Source organism: Mus musculus, chromosome 1, assembly GCF_000001635.26.
Source record: "Mus musculus strain C57BL/6J chromosome 1, GRCm38.p6 C57BL/6J".
Taxonomy (NCBI): Eukaryota; Metazoa; Chordata; class Mammalia; order Rodentia; family Muridae; genus Mus; species Mus musculus.
The window spans coordinates 127747828-127774078 of record NC_000067.6 but is presented as its reverse complement, the minus strand read 5'-3'; the positions used below and the strand labels follow the sequence as shown (position 1 = coordinate 127774078).

At 42.8% G+C, this 26251-nt stretch overlaps 1 protein-coding gene and 1 long non-coding RNA gene across 2 annotated transcripts in view; one reads left to right on the top strand and one right to left on the bottom strand.

The window, feature by feature from the left end:
• The first annotated feature begins 24 nt into the window (after positions 1-24).
• Positions 25-20462, top strand: 2900009J06Rik (RIKEN cDNA 2900009J06 gene). Its single transcript, NR_045298.1, has 2 exons — positions 25-151; positions 20126-20462. It is a non-coding gene; the product is annotated as an RIKEN cDNA 2900009J06 gene (long non-coding RNA).
• Acmsd (amino carboxymuconate semialdehyde decarboxylase) overlaps positions 6515-26251 on the bottom strand; it is a 38152-nt gene continuing 18415 nt past the window's right edge. The window contains exons 5-10 of the mRNA NM_001033041.2: positions 24854-25090; positions 20198-20291; positions 15980-16075; positions 14248-14420; positions 8101-8199; positions 6515-7796 (exon numbers count right to left, since the gene is read on the bottom strand). Of these exons, the coding sequence (NP_001028213.1) occupies positions 7734-7796; positions 8101-8199; positions 14248-14420; positions 15980-16075; positions 20198-20291; positions 24854-25090 (762 nt within the window). The 3' untranslated portion in view covers positions 6515-7733. The remainder of the gene's footprint in view (positions 7797-8100; positions 8200-14247; positions 14421-15979; positions 16076-20197; positions 20292-24853; positions 25091-26251) is intronic.

Here is a 26251-nt window from a genome sequence, read left to right as displayed (position 1 = left end):
CAGGGACCCGCCCTGCCGGCTCGCGCTGGTCTTTTGCTTTCTCTTTCCGGCCTCCCTCCCCTTTCTCTCTCTCGGACCCGCGGGACCACAATGCTCTGCGCCTCTTGTCATTGGGAGACGCCGTAAAGTGGGGGTCACTCGGAAAGAAAAGGTCGACGCGGTGCATGCTGGATCTGGGAGGGGCTAAGGGGAAGGGGCGGGGCGAACAGGGAAGAGGTCCTGAGGCTGCCTAATAGGGCTTGGACGTTAGCTTTCAACTAAACGGTTTATTTTGTGGTCTGTGAGTTTGCGGGTGCGTTAAAGTCAGAAAAGGCTTTTCTAGTCTCGGCTTCGTGCTGTAGCTTCCATTTTCTTACATGTTGGTGGGTGTATTTTCTTAGCTTTGTTGACTCCTGTGTCCACGAATGGCTACCCTCCGGAGGAGTTAGCTAGGAAAGAACGCTAATTCTAGCAGTGAACTAACAGTGTCTTCTGGGTTTTTTGGTTTTGTTTTTTAAATCGCTAGTAGATGTTGGGGAGCATGCGCCTTTAAAACGTTACTTTAAACCTAAAGCCACTCAAGGGGTATGGGTTGTTTTAAAACGATGTGCCATGTGTCCCAGACTGGCTTTGTGTTCACTCTTGTAGCCAAGAATGACCTTGGATTTACTGTCCTCTTGCTTCCCCCTCGGAAGTGCTGGGATTACAAGGCCAGTGGCATCACTCTGCAGATATCTTTCTTATTAAGTTACCTGTCAAACAATATGAAGTTAATAATTGGAGGTCATGACTCTCTAGGCCTTCCATCCAGATGGGGTGTATGGTTTTGAAGGTCTGTGTGGTTTCTGCGGGTTGAGATTGGGGGATGGTTGGGGAGAAGCAGAACGCTGTAACTCAGGTTGTCCAGAAACAAAGTGCAGGGATTATAGGCTGGTGTGCCGCATCTTGGTTGAAGTGCTGGAGCAGAGGGCCTTAGGCATACTAGGCCAACAGTCTAACAAATGAGTGCAAGAGAAGCTAAGAAAAAAATTGTTTAGGATTTTATAAAGTAAGGTCTCTTATAACTGATGATTTATTTCCATCTTTTTGTAAGGAAGCACCACTCATTTGTTTACATGTTATCTGCCTCTGAGTTAATGCCTATTGTATATGACCAAATTACACTTTAGTTTTTAAGTATTTTCTGAAGACTGCAGTCAGTTATCGAAAACTGGCTTTTAAAAAGCCAACGAGGGCTGTTGAAATGGCCGACCAGCTAAAGGCAACGCTGCCAAGCCGGACAACTTGAGTTCACTCCCCACCTATATGGTAGAGGGAAAGACCCAAATGCTACAAATTGTCCTCTAACCTTCACACGTGCTCAGTGGCACACATGCGTGTGCACACTCATGCACAATAAACAGCTGTAAAGAAAATGACCCTATCTAAAAATTCCTTAAAATGAAAATAAATAAAAGGGCTAGTGTGTTTGTGATTAAAACTTGAGGCTTTCATTTGTCAGGATTTGGGGGTTCCTGCCTCAGCCTACTGCCTGCTCTATTGTGCTATGCTAGTGTTTTGATTATTGTAGGTGGTTATTGTGAACAGCCACCTAAATAATACCTTGTTATAGATATAACAAGATCTCTCATCTTGTTACCTAGATGTTCCTAGATTGATTTAAAGTAACATTCTATAAGTGCCTTTCTACAACACTCAGTCCTAATGATAAAAAAGAGAAAAGTAGAAATGGAGGAGAGCTTTTCAACTTTATAACATCTACAGAAGACAACAGCCAGCATGGCACTTGATGTTAAGGTGGCTTCCATATAAGATTAAGGACAAGGCAAGTCTGTGCCCTCTCTGTTGACTCCTTTCAATATTGTACGAAGTGTCTTATATAATACAATACAAAAGAAACACACAGTAAGCAGATCTGTCCTTTCTGTTTTCTTCAGTTGTGCATGTTGCGGCAGGGCACATGTTGCTGCGGGCATGCCAAAGCACATATGTACAGGTTGGAAGTTGACTTGAGGACTCTTCTCACCTACCACGTGGACCATGGGGATTGAACTAAGATCATCAGTCTTGGTGGCAGTCACTTTTATCCACTGAGCATTGAAGCTTCACTCCTTCTTTACATTTTAAACACGTCTTCATTGTATGCTTGAGTGCCTGCATGTATGAATGTGCACTACATGTAAGCATGGTGCCCACAGTGGTGCCAGATTTCCTGCGGCCTGAGTCCTGAGCTGCTACATAATGGGTGCTGGGGTCTAAACCTTGGGTCCTCCGAAAGAGCTGAAAATGCTTGGAGCTTTTGAGCCACATCTTTCCAGCCCCAGCTTGCATTCCTTTTTGATACAACTGACCTTGGCTTTCCGTAGCACTTCTATAATTGGCTTCACATGATCTTGTCACTGTACCCTAAGACTCTCTACCTTCTCATGTCCATCCACAGTAGTCTTCCTTGCCCTGACCTCTCCTGCCACAAGGCTTAAATATCTACTATTCTGCTAGGAACAAAATTTGACAGCTTCCTATAAGATTTAATATAAATGTTTCACTACAGCCTACTGACCAGGCCACATTTCTGGCTTCCTCTCCTTCCACGCTTGCTTGCCCATAATCTCCAGCTACTATCGCACCCCAGCCTCAGCAGCTTTGTACTGTTGCCATGCACGAAGTCTCTTCATGGCCAGCCAATCTCATTTAGTCTCAAAGTCCTCTTTAGAGAGGCTTTCTTTGGCTCTACAAATGAACATTTTACTTCCCATCTGTCTCCTAGTTGCCATCACATCTTTAATGTCTTGAAGGTATCCAGTAATAGAATAATTCCCTCTGTCCTGTTCCTTCTCTTATTCCATATTCTCCTTCCTCCTCCTTAAAGCTTCTTACTTCTCAAATTGCAGAAAAGAAATCTCACCCCTTTTGTTTACAGCTGTAGCCCCAGTGTCTTGATCATCCTGCCTCTCTGGCACGTGGAAGAAAGTTCTTGTCAAGATGAATATGAGCTGGGTAGTGGTGCCGCACACCTTTAATCCCAGCACTTGGGAGGCAGAGGCAGGCGGATTTCTGAGTTCGAGGCCAGCCTGGTCTACAGAGTGAGTTCTAGGACAGCCAGGGCTATACAGAGAAACCCTGTCTTGAAAAAAAAAAAGATGAATATGAACATTTACTATGTTTCTCGAAGTTTTGGGGTGCTCCACTGGGGTGCTCCATGTTACCTGGGAAATTGCAATCCATCCACAGGCTTCTTAGTGTCACTAATAAAAAAATGTAAAAGACTCAGAAGAAAGTTCAAGGACAGCTTCATTAGAATTTAAAAAGAAAGAAAAAAAAATCCCAGGGTCAGCAAGCTATAAACCTTGGCATCTACCTGGAGGAGGAAGATAGAGAGGAGAAAGAAAAAGCCATGCTGTAAGCTAACAGGATGAGGAATTGTGTGTGTGTGTGTGTGTGTGTGTGTGTGTGTGTGTGTGTGTGTGTGCGCGTGCGTGCATGTTTGTAAGCATGTATTAGAATTTAGGATTTGGCAAGTATTAGAAGCAAAAAGAAAAGGGAAAGTATGCTTTTTGACTGAGAATTTAGAAAAGTAGGGTTAATGAAGTTGTGTGGTTGTGGTCCTTAAGCAACTATGTAGAGGGCAGAGAGTCTGGGAAAGAAAAGTACATATTATTATTGAAGGTGTAATTTCTTCTGTCCATTTAGCACACAGAATGAGCCCACCGTTCAGAAGGGGATCTGATTCCAGCCCAGTTGGAATTGTAGGACTCTATTTAGACCAGAAATTCTACCACATTTCTCTTAATGAGCCTTTAACACTACTGTAACATCTGTATATATATATATATATATATATATATATATATATATATATATATATATATATGACATTGAATAGTCAGGTCCCTTGTGGTAATGAAGCAGTTGTATACTATGGTTGGTCTTGACTGTCATTGAGTAGATTAAGAAAAGCCTGGTAGATTATTACAACACCCATCTGGGTGTGTCCTTGATGCCTTTCCAGAGAGAAATTACCTGAGGAGAGACCTCTCCTGAATACAAATGGAACCACCCCATAAAGTGGAAAAAAGAAAACAATCGCCTGCCACAGGTGCACTCTGCTTTCTGGTCCCAGTGGCATGAACTACTGGGCTCTGCTATACCATATCTGTGATGCTGGACTGAAATCTGTGGTATTGAACTGGAAAAAACCTGTGTCTCAATTTGTTTCTATGGTATTTGATTACAGTGGTGAAAGAGTAACTGGTAGAGAAAGTTGGTGTGGGGGAGAGTGGAATTATAGCTGACTGTAATTAGGAAGAACTGACTTGTAGGAAGATGTAGAGAAGCTAGCTGTAGAACTCCAGAATTATGCAGACAGAACCTCTGGCAGAGAGCCGATGAGCCTTTAGATGGGAACAAGGTTTCTAGTAAGAACCCGACTAGAGGCCATTTGTGTTCTGTTGCTTACATTCTGTCCGTGCCCAAGACTATGGGAAGCTAGGTTTATTGGTTATTGACTAGGTAATCTGGAGCAGGAGAATTCAAGGCAGTCCATTATTCCAGCTGTGGAAAAGGCACCCCTGGCTGCTTTAAACTAGTTTTATAGGGAGAACTGGGAGCAAAAGAGCAGAGGAATGACCTGAAAAGCAATTTGGCTAGAAAAAAAGCATGTTTAAAGTTAAAGGTAAAGAATGCAAGATGTTTGAAGACATTAGGCTCTTAAAAAGAGCTCCGGGGCGTGGGGTGCTGGTGCTTTGTTGGGAGATAGTGCATTGAGGAAGCATTGAAGGCCTGGTTCTAGCTCCAGCACTGCATAAAAACAAATTGTGTATGGAGGTACAGCCTATAATCCTAGCACTGGTGGGCCGTGGGGTGGACAGAAGGTATAAGGGCTAAAGTTAACCTATAAGCCCCACCTGCCCAAGGACAGATAACTTCCTGAAATTCTGGGGGCTGTTGTTCTCATATATATATGCATGTCATAGATTTTCACTTCAATAAATGTGATTGGTTACCCCAAATGCACAGGACGTACTTGATCAAACGTAGGCAGGATGTGTGCTGGTTCTTGATTGGACAAAGGAAGAAAGTACTTTGCTTTGGGTTTGACCTTTATAGGCATCTGACTGACCTAATTCCGTGCCATTCTTTGGAAATCCCAGGTATGGACCTAGCCAGTGTCCATCTTCCTGGACAGTATTAAGTAAAGTTTACTTTAATTGGACAATCGTGGATTCGGTCTACTTGAAAATTTCAGGTTTAACAGAGAAACCAGAAGCTCAAGGACACACTTGGCTACATTAAGCGTTCAGTTCAAGGTCAGGCTAAGATACTAGAAGCTTTCAGTAATCCTTCCTGAATTCTTTGGGAATAGGAATGTTTATGTTATTGTATCATGGGACTATATAATGTGATATTAGCAGAGCTAATAAATAAATAAATAGCTAATTTATTAATAAATAAGTGTTTGCCCCAGCCTCTAGAGAAACTGTATTAGAGCTTTGGAGCACTGGGTGGGAGGGATTGAATCTTATGGTGTAAGATGTGTGGGAATATCATGTTGACAAGGAATGGACTTGTGATGGTTATTCTAGGTGTGTCTGTGAAGACTCTTCCAAAGATAACTAAAACCAGGCAGTGGTGGTGCATGCCTGTAATCCCAGCACTTGGGAGGCAGAGGCAGGCAGATTTCTGAGTTTGAGGCCAGCCTGGTCTACAGAGTGAGTTCCAAGACTGCACAGAGAAACCCTGTCTCGAAAACAAAACAAAACAAAACAAAACAAAAACCCCAAAGGTAACTAAGAGATGATGGCCTTCCTTGTATGTGAGTGACACCGTCACATGAGCTGAGTTCCAGATTGAAAAAAGGAGAAAGCCCACAACCACAGGCATTCTTTCCCTCCCCGCTTCCTTTCTGTAGTGTTGTGAGCAGTTCGTCTCTGCCAGGCCTCCCCAACATAATGGACTGAAACATCCGTTCAACCTTGTGTGTGGTCTTTTTTAGTACAGTAAGGCAAAAGTAAGTAATACGGGTATTATGTGTATAGAGCTCCAATAGGAAATATTGAAAAGGAGTAGAGATTTCTTTCAAAGGTTTGGGGAAGGAGAAAAATAGTAACACATGCTTCCAAGTGTTGTTTTGTTCAACTTTATTTTTCTTTCAAGACAGATTAGACTAGTAAGTAGAGTCATAGTTGGTGAAAATTCTAGAAAACAAGAGATCAGGAAGGAGATGGAGCATTGAGACATGGATGGGGAGAAGAGCAGAATGGGGTCATGGGTATTAGTTAGCTCTCTTCTTTCTCTGTCATCGAGGCAGCTCCAGTCACCTGTTAATAGGGAGCCTGGCTTTGTACTAGAATGGAAAGGAAGGGAGTTATGCGTGAGTCCAAAGTTAAGCGTGTGCTATGGAAGGATTATTTGATGCAGCCATAGGCATGTGGAGGAGAGATGCTGCCTGCCACCCCACCCCATGCCCAAGTTCCTTTACAGCTACTCAGGTGGAGCAGTAAGGGCCTAGAACAAGGGTGTCATGGTGTTCCTCCCTCCCCAGAGTTAACTCTGCCTCCTGCTCTGCTAAAGGGAAACGTATAGATGACATTCCTTTTAGAAAAGTTTCATCCGCTCTTAAGTCACACCTGTGGTTTCAAACTTCTTCTCTTCTGGTCCAGCTCCCATCTTCTGTTTACATATTTATTTTTTAAAAGAAACATTATTTATTTTATGTATGTGAGTACACTGTCACTTTCTTCAGTGACACCAGAAGAGGACATCAGATCCCATTACAAATGGTTGTGAGCCACCATGTGGTTGCTGGGAATTGAACTCAGGACCTCTGGAAGAGCAATCAGTGTTCTTAATTGCTGAGCCATCTCTCCAAGCCTACCTATTTCTTTTTGAGGCAAGGTTTCACTGTGTATCACTGGCTGGCTATCCTAGAGCTTGCTATGCAGACCAAGCTGGCCTCAAACACAGACCCATTGCCTGTCTCTGCCTCCTGAGTGCTGATGTAAGAGGCATGTACCGTGATGCCCGACCAACATCTTTTTACTTTTTAAAGAAATGTTCATCCATCCTTCCAGACTCAGGTCAAATTCTAAGATCTATCCAACTGTGGGAGGCTAAAATGAGTTTGTAGTACATTACTACATATGCAAATCAAAACCATTTTGTGTTGGGTCAGCATTTATTCCATAAGCATTTACCTTGCTTTCTTAACTGGCTTTTAGAACATTTGAGCTTGTGCATAGCCTATGTGTACTTTACAAAGATAAAAACATTCCCATTGAATGACTAGGCTAGCAGAAAGGGTTACAACTGGAAAAAACCTTATTATTTGGGTACATTTCCCATATCTTCAGTCAACATAGAGACCCCGAGCCTTCTAGAATAAAGCTGGTATTGGATTTTTCTATTTAAATCATTAATTATATATTAATTTTTTATCTCTTTCAAATCAAATGGTTTTGATTTGCTATGTAGTAATATACACTTCTCAGAATATTACATTTCAGAATAAAGACCTTATAAAACATTTTGTTATTAATAAGTTAGAATATTGAAAATATTACCCCCACCCTTGTTTTAGACAGTCTCAAGTAGCCCAGACTGGTCTGGAACTTGAATTGCTGATCCTCTTGCTTCATCCTGAGGGGGATATTCCATTTTTGGGGTAACATAATTCAAAATAGATGTGTGTATAGCTCATGTTCAAAAACAGAAGTGACGTAGCTTCTCGAAAGTTTTTTTGTGTGTGCTTAATTCTGTCATTCAAATAGTTTTCTCTCAAGACCCAAAAAAGCCAAGGCATTGCCAGCTGTAAGTTTATCCTGAAAAGAAAGAGAGAGAGGGGGGTGGGGAGACTTTATTTAAAAGCATGATTGGCTTGATAAAGCACTTATTAGATATCATCATTGATTTTTTTTTACATTTAGTGTGTGTTTATGAACATGCAGTGTGCACATACACTTGTGAGGACAGAGGATTTATACATCTAGTTATATTGCACTTATTTTAAGATATTATAGCGTTTGCTTTTAATAGTCTAGCTATTTCAGAAAGTGGAGTCATAGTTTTAGGAAAATCAAGTGTGTGTTCAGCTCAGGATGGGCTGGCTGGAGCCAAGGCACGTACCTTTGTTTCTTCATCAAACTCTGCCATGGACTCTATCAGCTTCCCAGGCTCCTGCTCGCCCAGAGGAAAGGGGTAATCAGTTCCCAGCATGACTTTATCCTAAAAGGAGAAAATACCATTTTATTTGTGAATGTGAAAACATTAAAGAGCCTTCCATACACTTAATTTACCTACCATATACACTAGTCTAGTAAAACAACATTTCCCCCTACCCCCCTCATTTTACTAGAAACAGAGCTGGTCTACAATTGTAAAGATTTCAAGGGTCAGTTTCCCTTTTGCTATCTTCTTGTTCCAGCAGGTGTCACTATTAGGTCTTCTAAAAATTGCAAATCTAGGGCTAGTCTGGCTTCTGAGTGTGCTTGAGTAAGGAGGCCTTTGCTGCACTCCCATCTGCTGTCCACCTTGCTTTTTGAGACAGGGTCTCTCACTAGTTTGGAATTCATTAGATATGCGCACTTGACATCCTCAGGACCACGCATCTCTGCCTTCCAAGTGTTTGGATTCCAAGGGTGTACCATCTTCCCTGGCTCTTTTAAATATGAATTCAGGGAATCAAGTGTGAAATACAAACACTGAAATAAAAAAAAATAGGTATTTATTCAATAAAACATGGATATATTCAGAGGAAATGAAACATTCTACCTTTCTTATAGTGACATATCACAAGTGACCTGGAGAAAATGGAGTTGGAAAGGAATGTTTTGGGTTAGATGGTAGTGTAAGTCCTCATAGTTTTTGGAAACAATCCCTTTGTTAGTTTCCCTTGAGTTTTCCCAATGAACTGTGGTGGTGTCCTTTCTGCTAGAACTCTCAAAATGAGACACAGTCTTCCAGCCACAGCAAGCTTTTCATTGTTCACTGATTTTAATGGGTTGATCCCACCTGTTGCAGTGTTCTATTCATCTTGAACTCTGTGTGTGTGTGTGTGTGTGTGTGTGTGTGTGAGAGAGAGAGAGAGAGAGAGAGAGAGAGAGAGAGAGAGAGAGAGAGAGATTGACTGATTGACTAATGGAAGTTCTGATGTATGCCAGCTGGAGGTGCATGCTTGCAATCTCTGCCTTAAGAGGTGAGATCAAGAGTAAAGCATTCTGGGTCATATAGAAAACTCCAGCTAACCTGGGCTACAAGGTGAGACCCTGTCTCCAAAAGCAACAATGAACACACCAACTAGACAACCCCAAGAGATCTGGTATGCTATTACACTGTGTGATGACTATACATAATAATAATAGTAATTATTATTATGTGTTATATATTTTAAAAAGCCAGAGAAATGACTTGTGATGTTTCACAATCGAGATATGCTTGAATAGAGTGTTTAACCTGATAGAAACATTATACCATTTATACACATATATAAAAAAACCACAAAATCATATATATGTATATATAAATCATATATTTACCAAACACACACACATGCACACACACACACACACACACACACACACGATCTGTAAATACTTCAGTTGATAGTCAAAGTATGACCTGGGCATGGGTGGCATGTGTTTAATTCTAGCATTAGGGAGGCAGAGGCAGATGGATCATTTGAGGTCAGTCTGGTCTACACAGTGAGACCTTGTTTCATGTATATGTATGAATATCTGATGGTTTGGGAGATAGTTCAGGAAATGCTTGTTGTCCAATCATGGGGGACTGAGTTCAAATTCCCAGTATAATTCCAGTGCTGTGAGGAACAAAGACAGGAATGTTGGGGCTTGCTAGCTGCCAGCCTAGCTCCAGATTAAGTGAGAGGTCGTCTTAAGAGAATAAGGCGGAGAGTGATAGAACAGAACACATGATGCCTAACACAAACACACACACACACACACACACACACACACACACACACCCCACAGTTTGAAGGCCATCTATTTTTAGACTTCTGTATTCATTTATATATGAAGCCAAGCAAATTCACCTGCTGTAGAAGCCCTAAAGACATAAAGTTGTCTCCTCACATCTGTGCCAACAGCTGATCTTGTTCTAACTCTCTGCTTGGTATTCACCAGGGGTTCATCTCTTCTTCTTGCTAAAGCTGTTTACATTTCCAAAATACAACATGATTTTAGAGTCCCACGTTTATAGTACACTCGTCAGCTACATTAGCATGAAGATGAAATCCAGGCATTAATCTTCTAATTAGGAATCCTTCCCTTCCCAGCATGATGGCATTCTCAGATATAAATATGCTTTAAGAAGCAGTCTGTCCTGTTTTAATATGGAAAAAGCAAGCAAATCGGAAATGAAAACCAGTCTTCTAGTCTTCTGTAATTCATCCCTCCTGATTTAAGACATTTCCTTGGTTTCCTTATCAACTGAAGTATTTACAGATCGTGTGTGTGTGTGTGTGTGTGTGTGTGTGTGTGTGTGTGCGCGCGTGCGCATGTGTGTTTTCAGAGGACAATATTAGGTGTCTGTCCTTGCTTTCTATCTTGTTTCAGTCAGGTTTTTGTTTCCTGCTGTGTATACAAGGCTACCTGGCCCTTGAACTTCTAAAAGCATTGAGATTAAAGATGCTCATGCTACGTGTCTACCTGGGGACTTAAACTTAGATACTCAGGCAATGCATCACTAAGGCTTTACCTACGGAACCAACACATCTTTCCAGTCCCTTGAAATTATTTTAATGCTATCTCAGAACATCAAACTCATGGTTTAGAAATTTTAGACTATTATATAGATTTGTTTTCAACTTCTTTCTATAGAAGTTATGTGTCTACTTGCAATTATCTGGTTTTTAAGCTTTTCTTACCTATTATCTCTTTGCATACCTTTATTGGTAACTATCTTAGTCATTGTTCTATTGCTATGAAGAGACACCATGACCAACACTTATAAAAGAAATCATTTAATCAGGAGCTTGCTTACATTTTTCAGAGGTTTAGTCCATTATATCATGGTGGAAATCAGACAGGCATGGCACTGGTGCTATAGCTGAGAGACACACCCTGATCCACAAGCGGTGTGTGTGTGTGTGTGGGGCTTTGTGTGGCTTTTGAAACCTCAAAGCCTACCACCAGTGACACACTTCCTCCGACAAAGCCACACCTCCAATCCTAATCCTTTCAAATAGTTGCACTCCTAGTAACTAAACATTCAAATATCTGAGTCAATGGGGCCATTCTTATTCAAACTCCACAGCAACTTTTGATCATCTCCAGCTTGCTAGTGATTTTATAAATTTATTGATCTTGAAACTGGTCTAGACCCAAGCTACCATCTTTACTTCTTTAGAGTTTTTTCTTTTTAAAAATTCATTGTCCTTAGATTCTTTCATTTTAAAATAAATCCAGTTAATAATTATTTAGCTATTTTTTTTCCTATGAGCTGACTCTGCCAAGAATAATTCTTTAAACTGGACTTTTGAGAAATCTTTTGAGATGACTGGAATATAACTTTGACACACATGCTTATAATCAACTTGAAACCTGCATAAGCAAATGTGTTGCAAATGAGTTGAAGGAACAATTTCTTTAATGGGAATATGACTGGAGAGATGGCTAAGTGGTGATGAGCATGTGCTGCTTCTATGACCTGAGTTCAGTTCCCAGCACCTATCTCCGGCTGCTCACAACGGCCTGTAACTTCAGCTCCTGCGGATCTGACTCCTTCTTTCTAGCCTCTATGCACACTGCACTCACGTGCACATAATCACATCATATATTAAATATATACATATAAATATAAAATATGTCCATTTAATATATATATATTAAAACCTAGCACTTAAAAAACCATTTGCCTGTATGAAAGTAGTAATTCTGATGTAATTAGTTCTGAAACATTAGGGACAGGAAAGTAGGCGTGAGAATAGAAATGGAAGCCTCTTTAATTTGGAGTTTTTGTTTTGAGGGGAAAGAGATAGCATCAGGGAGGGAATGTAGGGGAAAGAGATTCCTCAAGATTTGTGTGATTCTGCAGAAAAGAGATCTCTAGTTGATAGATGTGTATTAAATACCCGAGTTAAAAATACTTTGGAAAATTGATGCTTCCGTCACTGATCATGGTGGTTAATATTGATCATCAACTGAAAGCATCTAGACTCCCTCCTCACACACGTCTGTGAGGGACTCCTAGATTGGGCTCATTGATATGAGAGGACTCACCCTGATTGTGGACAGCACCACTCCATGAGATGAGTAAAATGGAAAAAGCAAGATGAACACCAGAATTCATCTCTTTCTGCTTCCTGACTGTGGACACAGTGTGATCAGCTGCCTTCTGCTCTTGCAACAATCCACATCTTCCCTGCTAACATAGACTAAACCCTTGAACTGTGAACCAAAGTAACTCTTTTCTTCCTTAAGTTGCCTTTGTCAGACATTTTATAACAAGAAGAAAAGTAACTAATTCACCTATTTTCTTATAGCTGCAGTTTGCCTATGTGATATCAAACATAGGAAAAGTCCTAGGCTGAGAAGCCTAAACATGGCCTTGCATGGACAGTTGCTCTCTTGTCTATTGGCTTGAGCTCCCTGGGATACACAGACTGTTATGGTATTTTGGGTTTTCTTCACATTTGCTCCTTGATGCCCAAAAAGTGAACTTTAAAGAGTGAGTCTGTTTCCTGGGGATCTACTAAGATTATAGGCCAGTTTCCAAAGATATATGTCTAAATATGCTAATGTGACATTTCATATGTACTGTATTTTAGAAAGTCCCCCATGTAAAGATTTTGTGAGAGCCAGCTGTGGTGGCAGGGACCTCTAAACTGAGGCACTTGAAAGTGAGTATGAGACAGAAAGTATAAGGTAGAGGGTGCTGAACTGTTTAAGAGTCAGAAACCAAGCTGACCACAAGCAAACAAGCAAGTGAGCATGCATGCGTTCATTTCTGTCTGCTCTTGACTGTGGCTGTGATGTCACCAGCTGGGTCAAGCTCCTGCCTTGATGTCCCCACAATGGTGGACTGTAACCTGGAACTGTAAGCTGAAAGAAACCCCTTTTTCTCCTCTATGCTACCTTTTGTCAGGGTATTTTACCACAGTGACAGAGATGAAGCTAGAACATCCCTGAACTAGCAAGTCCTAAAACCAGGACTTCCTCTCTCATTGTCGATTTCTTCCAAAAGTGCTAGTTAGAGCCTCTCAGGAGGCTCGCAGGCATCTAAACAGGGTTCCCCTACTTTGTACACTGCAGGGAACTGGACTACATTGTTTGTCCAAGTTATTTGGAGATATAAAATAAATGTGTCAAGTTTGGCGAGAATCAGGCAGGAAATCCTTTTTGTAGTCATGTTAGAACTATTTCTATTCACATGCCATATTCTACTGTCTGCAATAGCCCTGCAAATATTAAAACCTTTCTTTGATGATAAAGAACCTTTTCATTATCTGAGTTTATGGATGACAGTGAGGCACCATGTGGTTGCTGGGATTTGAACTCAGGACCTTTGGAAGAGCAGTCGGTGCTCTTAACCGCTGAGCCATCTCACCAGCCGCATACAGGCAACACTTAATAGACTCAGCAAGTCATATGTATACACACACACACACACACACACACACACACACACACACGGATGAAGACCGTAGGATTAAGGTAGGATTAAGTAAGTATTCTTGCTGAAATTCTTACTAGAATCAGAGAAGTAAGAAAATGTATTGTTGGGAAATTTTCAAAATCCTTTTGTTATTGTTGTTGTTGTTTTAGTTTTCATTTTTGTATTTTTATGGCTTTTTGAGCAAGAGAGAGAAAATTTAAAGTTGGTTGGGTAGGGAGATAGGGAGGATCCAGAAGATGCTGGGGAAAGAAGAAATGATCAAAATGTATTGTATGAAAACATTTTTAAAATAAAATAAAAAAGGAAAAGTATTATACCCATCCAAAACAAAACCAAAACCAAAACCAGGTTGTTTAAAACTATTCAAGGCCAGAAAATAATAATAATCCATGAGAAACTATAAGTAAAAAATCTAAAGCACAACTATGATGGAGTTGAGGAATGCTTCTAGAAAAAAAAAGTAAAATAATTGGGCATCTGAGGGTTTCAGGATTCCCTTTGGATAGATACCAAGGGCCAAGAGTATGTATTTCAGACATTTTACTACCTCATACTTTCCTTTCCCCTCAAAAGTATCTACCTTGTCAAGTAGCAGACTGCCGGTCTCACCGTCTGCTCTCCACAAACCACCCAGCTTACCTTTCCTATGACATCTGTCAATAGCTTGAGAGACAGAGGATCGTGAACCAGGGAGTCTGTGTAGAAGGAGCCAAGGTATTTTCTGGGGTCAGACGGATTGTCCTGGGCACAGAGATCTGGGCGCATGTTGAATCCATGGGCAATTCTTCCTATGGTGAAGGGGAAAGCACCACCTGCAAGGGGGCAGAGGCAGAGGATTGCAAGTTCAAAGACTGCTTGGGCTACAGATGGGTTTAAGCCAGCCTGGGAAACTTTCGAGAGACCTTGTTTCCAAATAAACTCAAGAAGCTAGAGAAGCAGCTCCAGGTTAGAGCAAGTAAGAGCCCCTGCTGCTTTAACAGAACTGAGTACTGTTACCAGCACCCATGAAGGCTGGCTCACAACTACCTGTCACAAGCTCCAGTAGATCTCACACCCTCCTTAAGTTTCAGAAGACACCTACACACACATAGCATACAGAGACACACACAGAGACACATAACAACAACAACAAACATATATACATATATATCCACACACATACACACATATATGTATACACACACACACACACACACACACACATTTGTTTTAAGACAGGTCTTTCTGTGTAGCCCTAACTGTTTTGGAACTAGCTATGTAATTCAGGCTGGCCTCCAACTCACAGAAATCTGCCTACTTCTGGGATTAAAGGTGTGCACCACCACCACCCGGCAACAATAGTAAAGATTGAAAAGGGCTTGGATGTAGCTCTGCAAAGAGCACTCTAGATTCAATGCCCAGGAGCACTGAAGCCAACCAACCAACCAAGCAAATAAATAAATCGATAGGGAGATAGTTCATTTGGTAGAGTGAGCCGCCATGCAGTGAAACACAAGGATCTGACTTTGTATGACAAATGTATGTAAAAAGTCATCAGGCGCACACATGTAATCCCAGCTCTGGGGAGGTGGAGACAAAAGGATCCCCAGCCTTGCTGGCCAATCAATCGGTCTAGCCAAATTAGTAAGCTCTAGGTTTAGTGAGACTGGTCCCCTCCCTGCAGAGCCCTCCTCCCCCGCCCCCTTCCTTCCCCTGGGTCCCATGACCGGTTTCTCTTTATAGCCCTGGCTGTCCTGCTCTGGCCTCAAACTCAGAAACCTGCTTGTTCCTGCCTTCTGAGGTAGCCATGACAGCTTTGTACTCTCTAAAATGCCCTGGTTATTCTCTCTCTACTACCCTAGAGATAGCCACATGGCATTTTCTTTCCACACAGCATGGATCAGTCCAGTTCTGTGGTTTCAATGCAGCCTCACTCACAGTAAGAAAATAACCAGGTGAGCTGGGATCAAGGGCATGTGTCACCGTCACCTAGCTGAAAGACCTTGTTTAAAAAAACAAAAAACAAAAAAAAAAAAAACAAAAAAGGCAGATGGTACCGGGGAACAATACCCAACATTGTCCTTGGCCTCCACACACACACACATATACAAATAAACATGTTAACCATGCACACAAAAGAAAAGACCAGAACCATTTCTCTTCTTCAAATACTGTCCTCTATCCTCTCCTCACTCATGTATTCACAGGGAAGAGTCACATGAGAACACAGGGAGAAGGTGGCCATCCATGTGCTAGGAGGGAGCTCTCCCCAGAATCCAACCCCATCAGTACTATGCTCTTAGGTTGCCAGGCTCAGCCGTGAGAAGATGTAGCCTTAAGTCACTGAGGCATTTCCTTAGGCCGGTATGAACTGATACAAATAGGGTCTCACCTCCGTGTGCGAAGCACACTTTGAGTTTGGGAAACTTCTCAAACACCCCACCCATGATCATGGAGCAAATGGCCATGGTGGTCTCCGATGGCATTCCTAAAAGAGGAGACAGTTACTTGGTGTTGTGAGAAAGAAAGGTTTAGTGACACGTTTCAGTCACAGGAGTACCTGCAGAATGGCAGTTGAGTTGGGGAATTTTCAGTGATGTATAACATGGGGCCCCTCTGCTCCAGAAATGATTCAAATGTCTATAGGGCATTGCTTGGCCAAGAAAACTCATCTGAAGGTCCCTATTTGGTATTTCAGGGAGAGTAGTCTAAGAGATCGAACGGACAAAGAGCCTGGCTTTGGTCCTGATGAGGCATGCAAGCACTGGAGGTAGCTTAGCTTGGAATGCCTATTTGGTTGGGGTCATACACACCTGCCCTTGTAATAATGCACTTAATAGTCCAAGCCTTTGCTTGCACATGCTATGCACACACACGCACACACACACACACACACACACACACACACACACACACACACACACACACACACACAGACTTCTTCAAACAGTGAACCTAGCAACCTCAGAACTCCTAGGCCCCCTACCTGCATCAGATTACATCAACTGACATCTTTGAATGATGTTGTAAGCTTCCCCAGCCCTGGTTACAATCAAATTTAGATCCCTCCCCCCCATCCCTGAGACAGGGTTTCTCTGTATAGCCCTGGCTGTCCTGGAACTCACTCTGTAGACCAGGCTGGCCTTGAACTTAGAAATCCACCTGCCTCTGCCTCCCACATGCTGGGATTAAAGGCGTGCGCCACCACGCCTGGCTTTCAAGTGTATTCTTAACATATCCAGCTAGGAAGAACAGAAGGACCTATCTGGCCTGAACTGGTTTGAAGTACATATACAAAACTGTGGCATTTAGTAACCTATTAGGGAGAATCCTCTATTTGTCATCTTAAGATGGGCAGGTACATAATTAAAATAAAATGCATTATGGGAAGGGACATTAGCAGTAAGTGTTAGGTCCCAAACCCCAAAAGGCAGTGCCACTTGTCTCAAGATGAGTCTAGGCTCGGTTCAGGCTGATGAAGAAGGATCTTGGGTAAACAGATAAAAGCCCCCATTGCTCGCTCAGAGCCTATATTTCTCTCTGGCTCAAAGAGCTAGTTCCCTTATTTCTTTCAATCTCAGGCAACTGAGGCATCTAGTTACTATCAAAACCTACACTGACCTCCAGGCCCCTTTAGTCCTTTTTAGCTTGTAGCTATGGCGAGTTTCAAAGCCTCTGGGCTCTTCTGGCCCTAAGCTCCCAGGCCTTTCCAGCTTACAAGTTCTTCATCCCCTTAACCTTGCAGCTACCATGCTCCCTTTAAAACTGGCCACTCCCTTATCACCCCCCTCCCGCCCACTCTTTTTCTCTCTGCTCCTAAGAGATAGCACTGGCAGTTGCCAGTTAGTAGTCCCTCCTCCCTGTCTCCTGAGAGGTAGCCACAGCAGCTTTGGACCCCCCAAAATACCCCTGAATATTCTCTACTACCCTAGAGATTGTTACATGCCAGCTTCAAATTTATAATTAACCTTTTCTTTCCAGGCACTATGGATCAGTCCAGTTCCGTGGTTTCAATGCAGCCTCACTCACAGCAAGAAAATAAACATGAGCTAATACTTACTGTCATGTGGTAGCCCTTCACTCCTAATAGAGTTATTTTGCAAATCTATATGAGTTCTTACTTTCAGCTCCTTGGATAAGAGCCCAAGAAGCTGGAAGCATCTGGCCTGGCCCTGACTCTCCAGTGACATTTATTTGCCTTCAGTTTTCTTTTCAATATTAAGGATCAAACCCAGGTCCTTGTGCTTGCTAGGCAAGCACTCTACCCCGGAGCTAAGTCCCCAGCCTCTCTCCTTTCAGTTTTGGATGTGTGGAGTTAGGCTTCTGGGCAGGATAGACAGCTCTCGCCATTTTCTGCCTCTTGGCCTTGAGGAAATTGTTTGGTCCCAGCCTGTGTTGTATCACCAGAGGACGTTCCTTCCTGTCTTGTAGGACTTTTGTGCAGTTTTGTAAATAATGACATTAGTAAAGCTCCTGGTTATGACTTCACCTTGGAGGCAGTCAGCAAATATTAGTCAGCTCTCTAAATTTCCTCATCTGTGAGCTTAGGGAGATTGCCGGGTTCAAATTCTGCCAGTTAGACAAAAGTCAACATTCCTCAGGAAACTGTGAAGCCGGGCTCTCCTCTACCATTGGCAGAAGGGACAAAGGGCTATCTGTGGTAGCCATTAGCATACCAGAGTGCCCCCAGATCTCTCAGTATCACAGGTACCTGTTACACATTTCAGAGTCCTTGCAGGCATCCTGGCTCTTCCCCTTCTGCCTCTTACTCTGGTCCTTCTTCAGCTTAGAAGCTCCCCTCCCTGGCTTCTCATTCTCATTCTATTGCTGCTTAGTCTTAGCCTCTCATTTTCCTTCTCTTTGTCTTCATCTTTCGCTCTCCCCTATATTGCCTTCTCCTCTCATGGCTAAATCCAGTATGCTAGCTATGTTTAGTCTGTTACTTTCTCTGTTCTGGATTCTTCCAGATGCCTCTGGCTCATAGCTACCTGAATTCACATCTACATTGTTCTCTCTCTCACATCTATAATAAAACCCTTCCCTCAACTACACCTTGGAGTGGACATGGTATCAGTTTACACAGTAGTGATGGTTGGCTTCTGGCAATGGGTTATTTTGAGGGTTCTGTGAGAGTATCTGGTGCCTAGGTATAGCTCACTAAATGTTAATGTAATGTTACTGTTAATCCCGTCAAGTTTCTGCTACCTCTTGGGAGCTAAGACTGAAAAATTATTGGGTGGATGTGAATTACTTTAAGTGTTTCCTACTCCTAGAAGCAGCAGTTGGTTCATGTCTCATGCTTTAACCCCCAGGAGCTAGTTGGGAATCCAGAGCTAGAGACTAGATTGTCAGTGAGGACCTCACTGTAGACTCCTTCTGCCCCTCACTGCTCTCCAAGCACAGGTTTGCCTAGCTTCCAGGCCTCCTGGGAATTCCAAGAGCATGGTGGATTGTATCCACAGAAGGGTGTTTTTTCCAGCAGAGCTTCTGATAGACAGGGTGATAGACAATACCATTTCCTTCTGGTTCTTTGTGAGTCAGCTTTCTACTAAGCAGTTGAATGATAGCTCTTCACCCGTGTGTGTGTGTGTGTGTGTGTGTGTGTGTGTGTTACATTCCTTCTAGACTCTGTCCAACAGTTTCCTGTCATTAGCCAAATAGGCTTGACTAACTGTAAAAGAGGCTGCCCTCTTCTGGCTCTCTTACTCTCTCTGCCCACTTTCTCTCCGACCCCTTTCTCCCTCTCTCCTCTTCCCTCTCCCCCCTCCACACGTTCCTGGCCGGTCTCTTCTTTCCTCCTCCTCTCTATCTCTGTCTGTCTGTCTGTCTGTCTGTCTGTCTGTCTCTACTCCCTTCTCAACTCCCCTTCCCAAGCCCTAAATAAACTCTATTCTATACTAAATCCATCATATAGCTGGTCCCTCAGGGGGAAGGGATGTCTCAGCATGGGCCCACTGAGGCACCCCTCCCACCTCACCACACCATGTTCTATCAAACATATCCTGGCTCTCTTTTTTATAAAACACATCAGCTCGTGCGTGCATGTGTGTGAGTTTTGTGGTTTTTGTAGCCTCACCAGTGTGTGTTGTTGTTATTTGTTTCTAGCAAATTCATTATAGATAAAACCTCCATCTTGGAGGGAAGCGCCTTAAGACATGGGATGTTTTAAGTGGAATATTTTAGGTGAAACATGCAGAGAAGCTTATTAAGATGCATGATATTAAAAGAGAAGTGAAACTTTCCATTTTGAAAGTAAAGTCATCCAGACACAAGATACTGTAAAGGAAGGGAAAACAGTTCATCCTACAGGCAACCTGGGTAAACTCAGGAAGTCCCTGAAACTGACCATATACACTAGGCCCCTCCCCTAAACATATATAAACAATAAAGACTACTGAGAAACTCTCTCAGACAAGCTAAGCTGCCTAGAAGAAGTTCAGATTAGCCAAGCTATCTGAAAGAGGCCTGAAAGACATATACCCAATCAACAGTAGCCGTTATTACTCTCAATCTAATCATAATTTCTTTCCCCTCACAGAACAGAATTCCATGGATAACAGAAAAAACCCAAGAGTTGGTGCTGTGTTCCCAACCCTAGTCCAGCACAAACCTACGAGCCAAGGCAGCCAGTATTTGGCCATTCGTCCATCCATCTGCATATCCCAGGGATGCACGAACAGAGAACAGTTCAGCCTCTCGGCCGCCTTCAATAGAGCAACGAGAAAGAAGTTATCTGGGGGAGACTGCTTTTCCTCATCTGATTCTATATTGACCTGAATAAATAAGCTTAAATACTTCTGAAGTTCCTTCTTGATCTATATAAAAGATTCCTTGACCAATTTAGTCCTGCTTGAAAAAATAAAAAAGATTAACCAGAGGTTGATGAATTTAGCATATTGTTTGGTGAAAAAAAATTACAGGAAATATCCACCACTCATTATGTGTGTGCATGCGTGTGTGTGTGTGTGTGTGTGTGTGTATGTGCATGTTTGTGTGTGTGTGTCTGTGTGTGTGTGCATGCATACTCACATGCGTGGAGGCCATAGGACAGCTCTGCATGTTGTGTGCAAGGGCTGCTTACTTTGGTTTTTGAGACAGGGTCTCTTATTAGCCTGAAGCTTACTGGTTTGTTTAGGTTGTGTGGCTACTGAACACCAGGAATCCACCCATCTCTGTTTCCTCAGTTCTGGGTTTATAAGGGCATACCATCATACCCAGACTTTTTTTTTTTTTAATATGGATTCTAGAGACTGAATTCAAGGTCTTGCACTTCCAAGTTAAGCACTTAACTACCTGAAAAAAATCTCTAAAGCCACCCCCCCCCAAACATTTTGATAAAGAGCAAAATGTTTAAAATCTAATCCCATACTTCAAATGCAAGGAAAAATTTCCCACGGACGCCTGCGCAGTTTACCCTTTCTTGGGGACTGGGATGCTATCTTTGGAGTCAGGGCAGAGTGGCTCCCTCCTCCCCTCTTAGAAACCTAGAGCTATAGAAAGTGAGGAAATGAGAGCCAAGCATGAGATGTACACTTGCCAATGCAAGTTCAAAGCCAGCTGAGCTACATGGGAAGTTTCAGGTCAGTCAGGAGTACACAGAAAGACATCATCTCCAAAACAAATGAATGAATGAATGAATGAATGAATGAATGAATCTATGCAGAAAAATGATGAGTCAGGGATTAGTTCCTTTCAACGGGGTAGGCTTGCCTGATCTGAGTCATGAAGACCTTGGTGACCACACCGATGGGGTTGGGTACTCACTCTCACTGTCCCTGGAGCCCAGTGACTCTCTGGACAGTCTCCCGGGAATGAAAGGGAAGCACTGAAGAGAACACTCAGTGCCTGAGCTGGATAAGTACTGAGATGAATGCTATGGGTTAGCCTGTCTCAGAGTCTTGTGGGAAACGGAAAGACCATGAGGATGGGGTGAACTTTAGTCAGCAAAATGTCTGCATAAGCCCCCTCAATAGTTTGACTGGTGAAGTTTTGTTTTTGTTTGTTTGTTTGTTTGTTTGTTTTTTAATCAACTCAACACAAACTAGAATTATATGGGAAGAGAAAACTTCAAGTGAGAAACTGTGCCCATCAGCTGGCCTGTAGGTAAATCTGTGGGAGCCTTTTCTTGATTGGTGGTTGATGTGGAAGGGCCAAGCCCACTGTTCCCTCCCGTTGCTTTGATCATGGTGTTTTATCACAGCAACAGAAGGAAAACTAGCACAATAGTCAGTGCTAGTGTAATAATGTCAGCGCTCACCAAAGTTCCAAACAAGCTTTCATCAGGACGGCCTCTTTTTAAGTGTATTGAGATAAAAATGTATGTAAATATTTGTGTTCACCCGGCTGATGGAGTGTGACTTGTATATGTAAGCGTTTTTTAAATGGCACAGTTTTGGATAGCTGGGTTCCTGGATGTGACAGGCAAAGGGTAAACTGGAGATCTCCAAATCAGTGGGCTGAGGAGCACAGAGCTTTCTGAAGTTACAGAAGCTAACTGCTTTCCGATCATGAGTACAAGTTGGAAAAAAAAAATACTGACTTATCGAAATGGTGTAGGCTTCACCAAGGCATCTGATCATGGTACCTTGTGAGATCTGACCCCTCATTAGGAAAAGACTTGATGGAATTCAAATTAATGTGAAAAACAATTCCCTTCTTTGTGTGGGGCATGGTAGAGAACACAAAACCACATACACTCTCAAGATCATAACTAACAAGCATGGATTGCTTAATACCAATGCTGCCATAAGAGTTTCACAATGATTAGGCTGAAGATATGGCTCAGGTAGTAAAGGGCTGGCCGTGCAAGCATGAGGATCAGAGTTCGGATCCCCAGAGCCCATGCAAAAGCTGGGGACGGTATCCTGTAAACGCAACCACAGGGCTGGGGATTAGAGACAGGAGGATCCCTTGATCCATTAGCCACTCAGTTTAGTGGAATCAGCAAGCTCCAAGTTCATTGAGATAACCTGTCACAAAAAATAAGGCGAAAGGACTGTTGAGATGGCTCAGTGGCTGAGAGCTACTGTGGCTGCTCTTCCAGAGGACCAGCCTTAGATTTGAGCTCCTGCAAGATGGCTCACATTGGTCTGAAACTCCAATCCCAGTGGACCTGTAGGCCTCTTCTGGCCTTTGAGGAAACTGTACATGTGTGGTATATAGACATACATGCAGGCAGAACACCAATACACATAAGAGAAAATTTAAAGATCAAGTGGAGAGCAATTGAGGAAGACATTGAGCCTCATATCGGGCCTTCACCCACAGAGGAATTTTACAGCTGCTAACTGGTTTGATCATCTATGAGACATGCACTCTCTGTGTTACACATGTTCAGAGACATATATTCATACTTGCCTCTTTATAGAGAAGACAGAACCTAAGTAATTTAGTCAGGTCTTGGCAACTGATATGTGGTAGAGTCAGACTGTCAGATGCTAATGTTCTGTTTTTCTCATACAGCAATGTGGAGTCATTTTGTACTTGAGTGTTTGTTCCTAGGCTTATTCACTTAGGAGAGAGGTCTAGAGCCAGGGGTGGGGGTGGGGTGCAGCATTTGGATGCTGTGGAGTGCCAGGACTATCTTGAAATGACAGCACTAACTTGACTGTCAGAAACTCTTGCCATTTGTTTGAGCACGTCACTGACGCAAACTAGAGAAGAGCTAAGCAAGCCAGCCTTGCTAACCAAACAAATAGATTGTCGGCCCAGGGACACTGCAGGTCAACTGGAGTCAGGATGTACTCCTAAATCCCTCAGAGACTGGCATGCTCCCAAATAATCTAATTGGAGTGATGGATAGGTAGAGTCCGTCACTCCGATGAAAATGTCTATGTGCACTCCGGCAGCTGCGATTGCTTTCTAAGCCCCTAGGAATTTATAAATCCACTTCTGGTGAATAATAAAAATGACTTGTAGCTGAAGACTCTCGCACACTGTGCTGAAGCAACTTGGATGCATGAGTAAATAAATCCTTGTTCAAAGCTCACTGGAATTTTCAGAAAACATTCTCTCCATCAGCCGAGTCTCTGTAGCGGATGCGTTCAAAGAGTTCAGTACTAAGAAGAATATTAAATCTTTAAGAGGCAGTCTCATAGGCAATCCCCCACATAGTGGGCAGTTGCCACAGACGCAGACGTGGACATTTTTTTGGCATGTAATTAGAGCTCCATGAATATTAAATGAATAAGCGACAGGGAGCAGCATGCCTGCAAGTCTGCAAATATCTACTTAGATCAGTAGTCAAGGTTTTTGCACTACAATGGAAATAATAGAAAACCATCTCATGCCATTGTTACTGTGAGGTTTGTAAAAGCTGCAGCTGAGGGAAGAATCATGGATCTTCAATCCTGGTACCTAGGATGGCTGGCTCAGTTACAGGATAAGAAGGAGAGAGAGTGGTAGAGAGGACGACAGGGTGTGGACCTGGGCACTTCAGAACTGGATAGTGCGATTTTGAAAGTGTATTTTAATGTGAAATATTTTAAATATAGAAGTTATAAACAATAACACAATAAGTAATCATATACTCACCATCTGAGCTTATCAAATTCTAACTTTTTCCCGGCATTCTTATCTATACATATAAAAGCTCTACTTATCTATCATTTATCGATCACCTATTTATAGCCTACCTGTATGTCATCCACCCATTTATTGATATATCAATCAATCCATATTTGTTTTTCCCTCCTCCCTCCTCGTTCTCTTCTTCCTTCTTATCTGTCTCTATTTATTTTGAGAGTTTTGAGTCAGGATCTTGCTATCTATCTCAGGTTTGTCTGAAACTCACTATGTAGCCCAGGTTGGCCAGGTGTGTTTATTTTCCCTTTTATACTATTTGCATTTCTACAGTCTCTCCAAAGTTACTTCATATTTTTGAAAAATATTATTTTTTCCATAGCAAAAAGAAAAGTGTGTGTGTGTGTGTGTGTGTGTGTGTGTGCGCGTGTGTTTGATTGATTATGAAAAGTGCTAGCAATGAGGATGGCATTTAGGCTTCGGTGTAAAACGGGATCCAGGAAGAGAGGGACTTCACCAGAGTTAACCTCGGAGCAGGCCTTGGAAGTGTCCCATCATCCCCTCTATAGAATGATACACTCTTTTGGGAGGATTTTTGGTAGGTTTCTACATCTCCTACCTACATCTAAAGTCCCTGGCCTATTGTCTCTTGCTCCTTTCCCTGGGGGGAATGCGTCCTTCTTGGTCCCCGACTGCCCAAGGCTGTGCGGGTGCTCACAGGCAGAGCAAGAGCACCTCTACTCACAGCATAGATTGGGAAGAGTTCCGGGTCATTCAGGTCCCATGTGTTGATGTGGGAGCCAATCTGGATTCCTGGAAATCCTAGCGCCTTAACACAACGCTCCATCTCCTCGACGGCCAGCTCCGGGGCTTGCATAGGCAACGTCCCCAAACCCACAAACCTTCGAGGGTATCTGGCAACGGTGGCAGCTAGGTCATTGTTTAAAAACTGGCACAGCTCCAAAGTATCCTTAGGTTTGGCCTGGTGAAAAGAGGAAAGGTTCCATACCAGTCAAAACCTACCCGGTTAGACGTTTGTTCTAAACAACATTGCCTCCTGCCTGAAAATATTCACCCGTCGTCATAATGATTTTATGCCTTAAAGGAAGCTGAGCCATGAGCTGAGAGAGGTACTGGCCACAGGAGACACAGAGTCTGCAAAGAGAACTACCGGGATGCTGCTGGTTAATTAGAACGGAGGCCAGAAGTGTCTCTGAGCCTGATATGCTAACTACTGGGCTGCTCCAGCTTAGACGAGGAGTGAGGATGAGCCACTACCAGCAGCAGACAGACTTTCAAGACCTTCCCAGTATCTGAAGCTACCATCAAGATAGCTCTGTCTTGGCTCCTTGAAGGATACCAGCCCGACTTCCGTTCGGGTCCTGTCTTCGTCTGTCCTCTTGACACTGTGGTAGATAGGCTTGATTTTTTTCTTCTCCCAACTCCATCCTGCCCCTTTCACTAAGCTATAGTGAGTTCCCTTTTTCCAGTGTCTACAGTAGTAGGGTTACAGACTCAAATGCGACCATGCCTAGCCTTTTAAAGTATGCTCTGAGATCAGAACTCAGGTGCTCATGCTTGAGTAGCCACTGATCCCTCTTACCCACTCCAGTGAAGTCTCTGTGACAGGCCTAAAGGCTTGGAGGCAGTCCTGAGGCAAAGAGTTTCATGGAAACTCAGTCTCCTGGAACCTCGACACGAATGCTCCAAACCTGTCCCTCCAAACTTGTCCCTGCGTTAGTCGTTGCTTGGATCTGTGTGCTTTCTTTCAGTATTGTTTTATTATAGGTACCTCCAAGAAATGATTTTACTAATACCTAAATCAGGTTGAACTCTACTGTCTGGCCTTCACCAATGTCCTAGGCAGTCCTTGAGCTGACCCTGGGCTTGGAATTTCCTAAGAATGTTATTCATCCAGACGAAATGGCCCAGTGTTGACAGTTAGCAATCAGGCATCTCAGTTTGCCGGATAGGAGCCATCTCAGTTTGCCGGATAGGAGCTAGTATTCTCAGGGCTAGTTCAAAATAGTAAACTTAGAATTCTCATTATAGTCAGGTATGGCAGAGTACATTGCATATTAGAAGAAAGTTGGTGAGTTCTTCTGACAAATGGAGAATCCCTACAGACACGTTAGAAGAGCAG